At 36.6% G+C, this 14,936-nt stretch overlaps 1 protein-coding gene across 8 annotated transcripts in view; it reads right to left on the minus strand.

The window, feature by feature from the left end:
* Nucleotides 1-14,936, minus strand: part of CD55 (CD55 molecule (Cromer blood group)) — a 49,232-nt gene that overhangs the window by 11,279 nt on the left and 23,017 nt on the right. For 2 of the 8 annotated variants that reach the window (XM_073217010.1, XM_037015239.2), the window contains exon 9: nt 13,452-13,472. In XM_073217010.1, the coding sequence (XP_073073111.1) occupies nt 13,452-13,472 (21 nt within the window). Of the gene's footprint in view, nt 1-1,351; nt 1,420-3,302; nt 3,436-4,054; nt 5,134-5,976; nt 6,082-8,101; nt 8,175-12,483; nt 13,473-14,936 lie in introns of those variants that run through there. The other 6 variants (XR_005060531.2, XR_012122888.1, XM_037015237.2 and 3 more) reach the window with 6 other exon arrangements.

Here is a 14,936-nt window from a genome sequence, read left to right on the forward strand (position 1 = left end):
GGCAATAAGAAATCAATTCTGATAGACCGGTGAGTTGAGATCAAACCGCAATATCAATTTAACGCTCCTGTTCACTATGGAGGGTTGTGTGAAATGGGATAATCTTGTTGCTTTTTGTTTGGCAAACATTCCTTTAAAAACATCCATGCTTCAAACAGTATTGCTTTCCCTTTTGAGCTTTTACTTAAATAATCTCAGATTAGCTGTTTTAATGATTTGTTGACTTGATGTTTAAACTGACACATCTGTTTTTTAAAGGTATAAATAATTTGTGAGAGGAGGAATTTAGCAAGTTCATTTTTTTCCCTTCATGCATAAATGTGTAATAGAACCATTACTCTCTTGGATTTCTTATTCAAACACAGATTAAAAATCGTTCTTTTTTAAATTAACAACAAACCATTAGTATTATGAAAAACAGGACAAAATGTAGTGACTGTGCCAATAAATGAGCCCACCAACCTCTGCCTTCTCTCCCAGCCTCTGAACCACCTCAAATGAGGCGTCTGTTGAGAGAACTGCAATGCTGTGGAAAAGCAAAAGCATTCATGCCTTGTCTGAGGGTTTCAGCCCTGGGCAAGTCCACTGTGACTTTGGTAAGACTGAGAAATGACAGTGGAATGTTCTTGGTGTCAAAGGGTTTATGCCCAGCTTTGTTCTCATGCCACTAGGTTGAACACTAGAATCCCATCTGCACCCAGTAGTCTGCAGGTCCCTAAATCCACCTCCCTCTCTGCCTCCACCCAGAGCCCTGGGCAGAGCTCTGACACAGTGACTGAGTCAATAATAGCTCATTGCTAAGGGGTGTGCGAGCAGTAGCCCAGCAGACCAATTACAGCATCAGGCAGCTTAGGGTCAGGTGAGGATCCCAGCCATAGGAGCTTCCATTTTCCTCACAACTGAGTTACTTGCATTGTTGTACTCTCTGCCCATGTTACTTGCAGGGAGTCACAACATAGAGTCAGCATGTAATTTTTAACTAATTTATTAATTTATTTAAGGAAGTGAAGTAGATCTGCTAGCAGCAGGGTAGGAGAAAGAGTGTTTAGTTTCTGCCTGTTAGGAAATGATGTCTGTGTTTGCGAGCTGATTAGGTTAGAATTATAATGTATTTTGAGGCAAGATGTTTGTTCCTTTGTGAGAACTATAGCTTCAGAAGAGGAAGCTTTCTAGCACCTTAGGTAGCTGAGGAGTGGGGAGGCTGTGGCCATCTCCTCACCTAGTAGAAGGCTGTCCCTCATAATGAGAAAACGCCACTCTCTAGAGGATGAGAATGAAACATAATAACTAAGCATCAGTCTCAAGAGTAAAAGCGATACAATCTTTGCAACAAAGTTAATCTCCTGCTTACCTTGGGACTATGCAACTTCATGAAAACAGGGTTGTCTTGCCAATGAGTTTCAGCCCCGGACAAGTTCACTACGGGATTCAATGAGATTGAAAAAGGACAATGGAATGTTCTTGGGGTGAAAGGGTTTACACCCAACTTTATTCCCACAGTGGCAGGTCAGTCACTAGAATCAGTCCGCTCAGAGCGAGTCTGCGTGCAGCAAGCCCGTCTCTGCCCCTGGGCCTCTTTGTCCCCACAGCCGTCTCAGTTTCTGTCCTGGGCGGTACCACCACTCCAACCTCTGCTCTCCTGCAGCCGAGCAGCCCAGAGCACTGGGCAGAGCTCTTCATGCAGAGTCAATAACAATGTATTGCCCACATGTGTGTAGTGAGCAAGCCGACCAGGGCCAGGTGAGAATCCTGGCCACAGGAACCTTCACTTTCTCCACAAGAAGACAAAGTAATTATAAATCCTACCAGAATATCTTGTTTTCTCAAACATGCCTACTGTCTTGCCAATGGGTTTCAGCCCCCAGCAGGTTCACTCTGGATTCTGCGACCAAGGAAAATGACAGTAAAATGTTCTTGGGGTGAAAGGGTTATACCCAACTTTATTTTCACGGTGTCAGGTCCATTATTAAAATCCTGTTCACTCAGAGCGAGTCTGCATGCAGCAAGCCGGTCTCTGCCTCTGGGCCCCTCTGCCCGCACAGCCGTCCTCTGGGCCTCCGTCCTTGGCACTGCCACCATTCCAGCCTCTGCTCTGCTACAGCCTTGCAGCCGTGCCACCATGTCTCCCAGAGCACTGGGTAGAGCTCCTTATATAGAGTCAATAGCAATGTATTGCCCACAGATGTGCAGTGAGCTAGTCAACCAGGGCCAGGTGAGAATCCTGGCCACAGGAACTCTCATTTTATCCACACCTACTATTTATATTATTTTCTTCATAACTGATTTTTTAATTTTTTTTAGCTTTTACCCTTATCTAAATAATGATATCAAGTCTAACTCAAGGAATTATATTGTCAAAGTATTTCCCAATATCTAAAATTCAAGCTATTAAAAACCTGTTTCCATTGATTCCAACTTTTAATTAAATCAAGACAGACTAAAACACTAGGCATTTATAATTTTTACTTCTATGCTAAACGCATGACACACCATAGTCCTCTTGTTGGGCAGAAAGGGAAACATAAGTGGGTGGAGGGAGAATAAAGCCAGTAAAGCTCACAAAAAGGGACTCACAAAATTAACCAGATGAAGCCAGGAAAGACTCACTGTGTTCACTAGTTGAAGTTTCAAGGACTAGGAGCTACTTGGAATGTCTACACTCTCCCCAGACAAAAACACAACACATCCCAATGAGAAGTTTCCAAGCACTGACTCTCCCCAGAGAAGAGAAAATAAAACATCCAGACAGGCACAGAAGTCATCAGAGCAGCCCCCGTCTTCTTTTTGCCAATTAGACCAGGCCTCCAAGGCCAAAGACCTTCAGTCAAGGACTTCTCTGCCCTGCTAAGACCCCATCAGCGAAGCTTTAGAGTAAGCTGCTTGTGCCTGTCTAACCCTCGGCCAGCCTGCCCTGCTGTCCAGGGCTAAATTAAATTTACTCTGCCTTCCTAACTTTGGTTTCTTGTCTCACTCTATTTGACTTCCCTGCATCTCCAAACCGACTTTCTCCCCCGCACTCTCTCCAAGCTTTCCTCGTTTCGAGCTCACTGCCCCATTTGCAGTTTCCAGTCCTGCCCTGTGACTCTTACCTATCTGTCCTTTCTCAATTCACTTCCTGGTTTGAAGGCCTTCCTGCCCACCACTCATCCACCCAGCAAAGGCACCCCGTGTTCTGACCGGGTGATGACTCTCTTACAACTCTATGTTCTTTCTTCAACAAGTGTATAGTTGTGGTCTTCCTGTGGCAGAACATAAAAACCTGGAGCGCAGGCACTGAGGTGCCCATCTGGTGTTGTAGGGTCTCAGCACCCAGCACAGGGTGACGGGCAGGTAGGAGGCTCTCAGCACAGGGTGACGGGCAGGTAGGAGGCTCTCAGGTGTTTTCTGAGGACCTGAGTCAGTGTTTTCCTTGTGGCTACGCCAGGAAGCATCAGGCTGTCAGAGAGCAGGCAGGGCAGGCTCTTATTTAACCAGCAAGTGAATTAGTAGGTAGATATGTCCTTATTCACAGAATTTTTAGGGGAATTAAAAGAATTTCCTAATATTAGAAACTATTAGGCAATTATCGTTAATCTTGTTAGTTGTGATGATTATGTGGTTAGGTAGGAAAAAAAAAAGTCCTTGTTGTTAGAAACACATATTTAAGTATTTACAGGGGAATGCCATGATGCACATGGAATTCACTCTAAAATATTTCAACAAACTAGATGAAGCAAATGACAAAACAATGATTGTTAAATTTAGTTATGTGTATATTCTAGTCTATTCCAACAATGAAAATGTAACTGGCAGGATGACAAGAACATATTACGAATCTAGAAATTGATGTGATTGCCTTTAGGTGAATCAGTAACAAGTTATACAACACTTATTAATGACAGGATGGGACATGCTGGAGAAAGTCAAATAGAGTACAATTGAAAAGCAACTTAAAATGTTTCACACTAAGATAACCAAAGGACAGCATTCTAAACTACTTATGGGCAACAGAAAGGGAACCTCTTATTTAGAAATAAACTGTTTACATTTAAGAAAATAAGTTTCAAATACTGCATGAGACAAAAATGTGATCATTTATTTCTATTAGGGAAAATAAGATTTTCTTTACATCTCTTCTTGAACGTTTCTTACTATACATGTGAAATCAATGTGTTCACTGACATAAATAAATACAAATAAATTAATCTTAATATTACAAAAGAAAAGATTTACAATTTGGCTATGAACATCTCAGAAATATAGTATCCTTCCTTATGTTAATATTGTATTATCTCTGGATACTTCCAAAGACAGTAAGTCAATGAAGACACTTTTCACTGGGTTTTCTTTTCTGTTTTTTTTAAGGCTGTCCTAAGAACAAAATCGCAGCTGATCCATCTTACAAGTAAGGGGCTTTGTTCATTATTTGTGCTGTGTGACAAAGAAAAAAAATAATCCTATATACTCTACTCCTTCTTTGCCACCAACTAAACCCAAGAAACTCAACACTCTTGAGTCATTAGCATGTTTTTCCTTTAAAATATTTTGCCAACCCATTTGGACTCATTTTAATGGAGTAAGGAAAGATGAAAATGCCTTACAGTCAGGAGGGATTATTTTATAATGAGGTTCATCTCTCTTTGGCAGCTTTGCTCGGAAGAGACTGGTTTTAGTTTTAGCTTAGTTTTCAATATCCAAGTAACGTTTTGAATTTTTTATTTTCTTCGTAAGTAAAAATAGCATTACACATCTAGTGAAAAAATGTCACTCATTCCCTTTTCTTCATGCTCATATTCTAAGCATGAACAAATGTCTACACTCCGTTACACTTTTAGGAAAGGGATCGCTCTCAGTCTCGTGAGCTGTTCTATTTTCAAGAGGCTGAGAAACATTGAGAATGTGTTTCCAGGACAAATCCTTTCTCCTTGTTTGGCTGGCATTCCTATGCACCACACACCTTAAAGAAGACAATGATCACAGCAAAACCAAGAGCACTATTGGATATATTGTGTCCACTTCTCCAGAAAGTTCTAAGAAACTAGAAATATTCTGTGTACTTGTGTGCACTTTCTTCTTAACTCTTCTTTGGCTAAGTCAGCTAGCCAAGGTTTACTAGCATCACAAGCAAAACTGTCAATATTGTACATGTGTGCCCTGAAAGTTAAAAAAAAGTTACAATTAAAATTATTTTATTTACTGGTGATACACATTAGTTGTTTAGTTACTATGTGATAAACCATGAAAAAGAATTAATTGGTTAATTGGTGGTGTAAAACAAATGCAAAATCAGTAAGCTACAGAATATGGACAACCTCAGCCAGTGTAGCGTGTAGTTAGTAGCTATAGCAACTCCACCTAAAATATGGCACTAGAATGTTTAGTTTCTTGAAATTAAGTGACCAAGTTAGAATCAGTTAAGATACTTTTGGATTAAAAGTCAGTGAAAACCCCTGACTACTATGTGTGGAATTAGAGGAAAGTTTCATCAAAGGAAGAAGGCACCTAGAAAGTTTCACAGGCACATTTACATAAGATTCACAAACATGACATATGAAAGATACCGCAGAGCAAATTTTAATATTCCCCAAACACTGGAAAATCTAAAACCCATCCAGCAAAAAAGGAGAAACACACACAATATAAGGCAATCATCTCACGATGCAAATCGTTACAATGAAGACACTCCTATTTGTAAACTGTAATGTCTCGACCTTTTGTTTTTTCCAAATACCTGTGGACTTGTTTAGCATCCAATCATTATAAGACACTGAGTGCAAAACACAGAATGAGATGGTGGCCATATTGCTGGAGATGGGCACTGATGACATGTCATACTAATGAGAGATTCACCCTGGCAAGTCATTCACCCAACAAAGAAAAACAGTAACAGAGGTTTATGCCTCTGTTAGTCTTTAATGGTCACAGGTAAATCCTGAGCCAACTGTACCGATGGACACTTTGCAAGACACAGAAATGTGATTTTATAAAACCATATACCTTTTATAATTTATTAGGTGGTCTTACTTCTGAGGCATCACCAGTCACAGTTAAATTATGAACAGAACATTGAGAGCTTTGTTGTTCTCATGTGTGTAGTAAGAGCTGAGCAGTGGAGAAGGAAAACACTCATTGAGTTGCACATCGGTCAAAAGAGCAATACCAGCATTTGCTTAAAATTAAACCTTTTACAGACTAAAATTTTATCATACAAACTCAACACTTCTAAAAATAAATAAACCCTTTGATAGGCAAACACAAAGGATCACCAAGTGAAGGTCCATTATCACCTTCACACTCAAATTTTTTCCCTGTCCTCATTAAGAAGAAAGTTTTCATTGAGTCAGTATAAAATCACGAGAATAACCAGGAATGTATAAAGTTAGCTCTTAACCTCAACAGCTCATACTTCCAAAAGAAGGCAAGTGGAGTTTTTAAAGGGCACATGAAAAAGGCGAATTTTTTCACAGGGGTTTGCAGGAATCTCCTCTCATTCAGAAATAGAGGAATTAGGTTTACTGCCAAACCCCGATAAAATTTAAAATAGATATTCCCTCCTCCTATGTTTCAGCATTTTTTTATTCTGTTAAAATTATCACTACCAGTTATTTTACCAAAGTACGTAAAGGAACTGACAAAAGAAAAGACAGGGCACCAAGTGAACCCATCTCATTCCACTCCCCTCGTGTACGGAGCCCGGAGCACCCGCTTTGGAAGGTAAATTAATGAAGCTCTAGTTCAAAAGAAGAGCTGGAACGAATGCAAGAAGTATGCAAGGTCAGTGGTTTACTTTTCTTTCAGAGGAATTTTGCTGAGGCGTTTGTACCAACTTAACTCCCTTTATATGACTTAAACTCTGTTTTTGCTGGGCTGTAAACCACATTCTTAAAAAGTTTCTGAAAAATCTGAAGAGAAAGTTATTTTACTATTTACTATGATAGCATCTAGAATACTTTACTGGCAGCAAAAAAAAAACATCCGTAAAAACTACTTTAAAAAAATCCCAAGGACCTAATGGTCAAATAATTTTACTAAAAGACTGTACCATATGGTGATTTAAAGAACATTCGCATACATTAGCTTATACCAGGCTTAACTAAAAGTGCTAATTTAAGGAGAAAGCAAAAGTCAAACACGGTAAAAAAGTAGATAGCTCACATCATCCAGAGAACTAAAATTGGCAATTTAGTGACAGCATTAAAAGATAATTCTTAATTAATTAGTAAAAAACATAGATAGGCGTTAGGGAAGTTTAGAAATAACTCAAATTTATATGCATTCCACAATTAGTTTTCTGAACTGTAAAATCTACACAGCAGAAGAGTGTTAATTTAAATAATTCTGTCTGTGTACTGGATATGGCAGAGCCATCCATGACTTTACAGTGAACGTATGTATGTTCAAAGCAGGTCAGATGTTTCAAATATTGATCTTTTTTTTCTGTGTTGCTGTATTCCCATTTGAGGGCTTAGCATGTGCCAAGCAATGTTCTACCTCTGCACAGCTGGCAATGCGTTTGGATCTTACTACAACCCCGGATCTTACTACAACCCCATGAGGTAGGTACTCTATTTCCCCCCACTTTACAAATAAGAAAACCAAGTCATAGAGAGGTTAAGTCATTCACAGTCACATGGCACATGCGTAGTAGACCCAGCATTTGAACCAAGCTGTCAGGTTCTGGAGCCTGCCCTCTTCACCACGTGGCTGTTTGGGGCTAGACTAGTGTGTATTAATAAATACAACTCAGAAAAATGCCTCATCACAGGCCATTTAACTATATGTTGCAGGTTGATTTTTCCTAGATTTATTGCTTCTCTACCACACACAGATACGACTATAAAATATACTGAGTAGGGAAAAAGGTGAGTTCATTAATAGATTATAAAGCGAGACTGTGGCTTTCAAATCACTTTCTTTGGAAATGTTAATGTCCTTGAGAACAATGAGAAAATTTTTAAAAAGACACAAAGTCTGTTGATCTGGGGCAGTGATTACACAAGAATAAAAATATAACATGCCAAAAGATACAATTAAGCTAAGAGAGTTATCTCTGAATTAGAGTCAGTTTTACTGAACAGAAGCTATGAATAAATTTTTAAAAATCATCAGAATTTCTGCTCACCCTGATTTTCCATAGTCCCAGATAATTTTGATTAGGATTAGGCTACCAATTATTAAAGTACCAGCAACAAATCCTTGAGGGGGACAAAATTTGATGACACAGTTAATAGACACATGAGCAATGACATATACAGTACAATTTCACAATAATAGATATACTAGTTCTGAGGCAAGTTAAACGAAATAGGAGACATGAATGACATTCTATATGTGGCATCTTATGTCACAAGTTTGACAGTAAAGATCGCATGTTATTTACCTTTTCTTTCACAGAAAAATGACGTAACACATTTAAAATAAAGGAACAATGCTCAAATAAAATCTGTTTGACAGGCTTGAGAGAATTCGAAAGTGTGGATTACATCCCCACCACGCTCAATCTTGGATGCTTTGATCATTGAGCCTTCAAATACGATGACTGAATTAGGTAGTTTTAGCACTAGGAGTTATCTGAGGTTCACTTTAATTCTGTAGACAAGGAAATTAAAACTCAAAAAGGTGAAAGTTACATATGTGGTTAAAGGAAAGGCCATTTACCTAGTCCACAGTAAGGGTAACAGAGATGTGGGCATTGCCCCATCACAAGGAAGGTATCATCATCTGAGCACGGAGGGTAAACTTACTTTGCCTATAGAATATGCCTTCCAGTGTTTAGTCTACTGTAGAAAATATTTCATTTAGGAAAGTTAATATTTACTTTTAAGATTAGATACACTATTTGGAGCTAACCAATACAGAAGAATTGGTCAAATAAGTTGGTCAACAGCAAGTAATTTTTATAGCTTGACTTTTACACATTAATCTTTCTTCTCAAAACCACCATTTCCCCTTTCTCCTCATCACCCTGTTCTTCCTTTACGTCCCCACTCCATCCTCCACCAATGTCCTTGAACTCTACTTTCTTGATCTCAGCTACAAAGGAAATTACAGATGACACTAGAAAAGCCACTGAAGCTAGTGTGCATATTAAGTGTATTTGGTTTAAAATCAACAAAACACAGATGTTGCAAAATTGCACTGCGATATGGATACATGATTTAAAAAACAGCTCTTTCCACCATAGGTAAGGTTTTGCAATATTTCACCCAATTTATTTAACTGATCATCTAGGACTGTATCATTAGCTTGGAAAGACCATATTCATAACATAAATTGTGTCGCTTCAAAATTTTTGAGTTTCTCTTCCCTTCACCACTTGCCATTAATCCTACCATTTTGAAATGATGCAAAAACATCCATTTTCAATTTGAATGATAAATGAAGAGAGAACCCTTTAAAGTGACCCAGAATATCTGGGTGATAGAAATAAAACCCTATTCTTTTACTGAAACACTAACCAGCACATGGACATAATTATAGAAGAAAGTGTGGGGAGGTTGATGTTTTATCAAAAAACCAGAGCAAAATACAGAAATGTGAGACATAGAATTCTACAGAAATGATTCCTCAGGAGATTAGTAAGACAGTATTACATCCCATATTAAAAACAAAGAAAATGTTAAGGTTTAAAGGCAACAGTTTATGATCTCCAAATTCACTCGGTATCTACAGAAAACCAAGGCAAATGAGAATCAGTGTCAATTTAAGACAACACAATTTGGGATAAATGAATCAATGAAATTATGATTATGATTGCAATGTTCCATATCACTCATTGAGGAGCTCCTAGGTAGGAAAATCATATAATTTTAGACAATGGTTTTCTTCTTCAAAAAAAAAAGTATTTAGTAATGTTCCCCATTATATAAAACTATATTTACACAGTGTTTAAAACATTGCAAAGCATTTTGCCTTCTACTATTTACCTCCAGGAACTAGCACAGTACTTGGTAAAGAGTAGGGAAGTGTCTCGAAAGTATTTATTAAATTGCATTGAATGAGACTCTTTTTTGCAGGTGAGAAAAATGAGACCAAAAATGTCCAGCAATTTGTTACCAAAAGAAACCTTATTTCTAACCCCAAGTTCAGATCATGATTTTAACTGTTCCTAGCATTCTCAATAAAAATACCTGAGGTTACTTAAACAAAATTTATAGTAGATGGGTATTACATTAATCCATAAAAGTATTATCCCCTGGTCCAAAGAATCCAAGTCAGAATTCTATATGCAAGATCTAGTATGAATTAAGTGCTGTTGCTCTCCTTTTCTGAAGACATGTGGGTTCATTCAGCCACTTAAAAAGTCTCATTTATGTATCTCATGAAGTGGAAATGCAGTTGATGTGATATGAAAAACCAAGCAAGTTCTGAATAAGTTTTGTTCTTCCTTATAATCCTATTTGACATAACAGAATAAAGGCACTGAGGTCTGTGGACAAGAGAAGTCACCTAGAAAAAGACTTTTGTAGGAAAAAGAATGTGCTTGAATAAATCTTAAATTTTCAGATTTACAAATCAGGATTCAACATCACCTCATCAGCAACATCCGTAGGACCCTGTAAGCATCTTGCTATTATCACTGGATTTGCTCTGCTCTATATATTTCTGCCGATTTTTAAAGTAAGAGATATACACACACTTCCCTTTCCAGATTAAACAAACCACTGAAAATTAAATGAGTATCTGAATTCGTAATTCTGAATAACATGTAGATAATTGAAGTCATTACACATTGAGATTTAAGTTTGTCATATGTACCAACAGGTAATAAGACAGTGAAAATCCTTGTATCAGTATCTTACACATTTCAAATAACAACTGATGATTCAAGACTCTAGAAAGCATACTTCAATCTATAATACATGCCATATTTAGGTAGGTATATGAAGCCTAAGTAAATAAGCACGTGATATTTAAAGGATATAGAAGAAGTATTTTAAGTGTTTCCCTCAGTATTCTCTAATGTTTTCTTTAATATTTCTTCATTTGACCTGTAAGTCCCTACAAAGGATGTATGAATGCCAGTATATAGGATTTCATCAATGGAAGGGACAAAAGCAATACTTGTAAAGAATCGGGACCATCTTGTCATATTTGAATCTTGCAGTTTTTTGTCCTGCCACTAGTACAAGAATGTTTCTATCCTTTCAAATATCTGGTGCTGGAGAAACTAGTCATTTGCCTCTAGCTTAGTGCCTAACATCTGTGTGATCTTAGGCAAGTTACCAGTTTTGCCAAACCACAATTCTCTCAGCTAAAAACGGGGACAGAGCTACTATAGGGCTGTTGTGAGAAGTAAATGAAATAATACATATAGAGATCTCAGTACAATACTTGCCACATAGCAAACATATAAATATTACCCTAATAAGAGTGTTATTCTTTGGTACGGCCAGAGGGAATGATAAAATTGTCAGAAACCCATCTTAAGAAAACAATAGTGACTATATTCTATGACTTCTTAATTCTTTAATTTTTATTCATTTTTAGCACTGTGCTAGGAGTGTTCATATCCATTCTCACATTATGCTTCAAAGACTTTAAATAAGAACTGTGATCTCCATCTCATAAATGAGAAAATGGAACTCAGAGAGATTAAGTTAATCACTTGGGTTGAATATTTACCAAGCGGAAAAAGAAAACCAATTGTCAGACTGACTCCAATGCACAAGGCTTCCTTCTATTTGATATTGTCATAAAAGCACAGAAACATAACTGTGTCGGGCATGGGTTCTCAATGGGGGTGGTATCATTTCCAAGAGGGTGGAAAAAAGAGTCTGAATTTTTAATGTGTAAACTACAGATACACATGCAGTACACAGGTTTACAGTATGCCCGTGGCATTAAAATGCCATACGGGATGACTGGAAAAAGAATGTCTAAAAAGCTCATCGAATGGAAAGGGAAATAATGAGAAACGGTTTTTGAGCAACACGGATATAGAGCCAGCAGAGGAACAGCTTTAAAGGTCACAATAAGGGCCTCTCTTATATGGCAAATAAGGGAGTTCCGAGATTAGTCAGCCTCTCTTTCTTAGCAGAATTAAATAGAAAAAAAAAATCAAATATTTCCAAAGTTCTAATACTACCTGCACCATTCACATACATTGCAGTGTACTCAGTAAAGGCAATTCCCTTGCAGTGGAGTTTATCTATCTTTATACTGATAGGAAGCGACCTGATTCACAGAATCAATTTAAGAAATAAGGATGATTTTTAGGTTTATATTTTACAAGTATAGCATCCCAAAGAAAAATACTGTATTGTCATATGTCTGATTTAAGAGGGAAGGAGGTCCTCTTTTTTTTTTTTTTTTTGAGCATGATTTGGACTTACAACTAACCCTCAGGGAAGGCTTCTGGGAAATCATGTACTATGTACATCAAGAATTTCAGAGAAAATAGTTGAGCACTTCAAACCTTCATTGAACGCCACTAAGCAAGTGAGAAAAAGCTCATGTATTAAATTCATCACTACTGTCAACATTAAACCATTAAATCATGAGATTTTCATTAAAAATGCTTTTATTGCTATTTAAAATATAGAATGAATAAAATATGATTCCAACTGTTGGAATCTTTCAAAGTAAATCTTTTAGCTTATGAGAGGTTCATTCAACATATAAATAATAGCAATAATAATAAAATAAAAAATATCTGCTTTCAGCTTTATAGATCCTTGGCTAATTCATGCATGCATAAGATACTTGAGCTTATAAGGACATTTTAAAATGTACACTTTTTAAAATAAGAATATTCTCTATTGAATATTACTTCTCAATGTGCCAACTTAGCTGTATTGCCTCTTAACAAACATTTCTCTTGCCATCTTCTTTAGGAGTTTATTAGTCTTCTTTTTAATACATAACATCAAATAAGACATTTATGGACAAAAAGAAGGTATGGCGTGAATGCTAGAAAAACTTGCAACACAGATGTACGATTTTGGCCTTATGTCTACAACAGAATATATTTTTAAAGATTACTTTAAATCACTGACAGAGAAGGGAAAAGGAAGAGGATGTAATCAAAGACAGCACTCTTTCTTTTATTCAGGGTAGACAGATATCTAGAAATGATCAAGGAGTAGTTTATGATTAACTATAAAATGCTTGAGGATAGGAACCATACTGTAACATCTCCACTGTGTGGCTTTTCAGCCCCTAGAATGATGCATTGACACAATAGGCACTCAATAATACTTGATTGATAGGCCAAATGATCTGAAGTTGTCCTAAAATTACCTTGGAACAAGAACATGGTTGGGAATACTTAGAAACATACCGAGTACCTAATGGTGTCCATAAAACACGTCGATAGAATGCATTTACCTGTTTTCTCTTTGGCCCCCATAAACACCGCACTTTAATAGCATTTCTAAGACAGTTAAAAGATAATATTCTCTTCCAGGAATATGGATTATACATCCCACAGTGATGACAATTTCTTTTAACTGCTGGAGGGCCAAACTTACCAAATGTAATGATGGTAGCACCTAAAGAAGGAGAAGAAAAAAAAGAGAGTTATAGAAATAAAAACTTTAAAAGGTCATTGATTTGCTAGTATATATATATATACATATATAAACTGCACTCGAAAGTTCAAAAGTAACTCAGATTGTGTAACTAAAAGAATTATGAATAAATTTATGAGAAATCACACATTATTAAATTAATATTCACACCAGTGCTTTTATCTATTTAACAGAGACAACACTATAAACATAAACCACGATCAAACACCATCTAAATTTGGTTATATGACTTAATGGCAAGAAAAAGGTTTGAAAGCTTAAACAGTAAATACCTGCTGATCCAGTTCTATGATCAAGGAACTTTCAGAAACTGAAGTCTCTTTCAGCAGACTCCAAACTTAAATTACCATCTTCCTTATTATTTATACCTTTCAATGACTATAAATTTAGGTACTGCAAAAATAACTACTTTCAAATAAATGTATTTATAATAATAAATATGCTGCTCTCTTGCTCTCTTAAGTGAGGTGAACAAACTTGTTCAAAGTATCATTGAGAAGAGACACTATTACACAGCAGAAAAAGCACGGGATTTGGAGCCAGCATATATGTGTTTAAACCACAATACTCTTCCTGTTAACTATGCATTGTATTTGAATCATTCAAGTTAAAATCTCTAAGCCTTCAATTCATCATCTATATAAACTGAAGCCAAAAATACTTATTTTGCAAGGTTCTGATACTGACTCGTGTCAACAGATGGAAGGTGCATGGTACATGCCAACACAGTATATAGTCAGTAAGTGGTAGTTACTACTATTTTTTCAGTATGAGCTAAGAATGGTATATGATATTTAAAGAACAAATTAATTGTCCATAAAAGAGAAATCTGATTCCAAATACTGGTTACATTTTCACCAGAACTGACTCAGGTTTAGTGTAAATTTATTAAGACTTGTATTTTTGAAGAAACAGTTCAACAAAGTTAGCTCTATAGCAAATTTACATAAAGTGAAATACATTTCTCTTTGCCTTGACCTACTAAAAATTGGGTGTATTCAACCTAAAACTTTAAGGCCCAGAGATGTCATGAAAATGTAAGAAATCAGTAATTGCACACAAGTATTAATGAACTAAAGCTAATGTGTCAACATAAGCCACAAAACCAATGTTGAGTGCAAAAAGTCAACTTAGGTAAATATATGACATTCTGTTTACATAAATTATTTAAACAATGAAACAATATTATGTACTATCTATAGGTACATACATACAGTCTAAGAATAAAAACATAGACTGGAAGTTTGCACACCAACCTAAGGGAAGTAATTACCTTAGAGCAGGAGAAATGGGAGTTGGAAAGTGGGCAAGAAAACTAACACTATATCTGTAATGTTTATACTTAAAATATCCAGGTAATGACAAAACAGACTTCAAGATAACAACTGTGAAATGTATGAAAATACAGTCATAATGTATAAAACT

The sequence above is a fragment of the Manis javanica genome, chromosome 11, assembly GCF_040802235.1.
Source record: "Manis javanica isolate MJ-LG chromosome 11, MJ_LKY, whole genome shotgun sequence".
Taxonomy (NCBI): domain Eukaryota; kingdom Metazoa; phylum Chordata; class Mammalia; order Pholidota; family Manidae; genus Manis; species Manis javanica.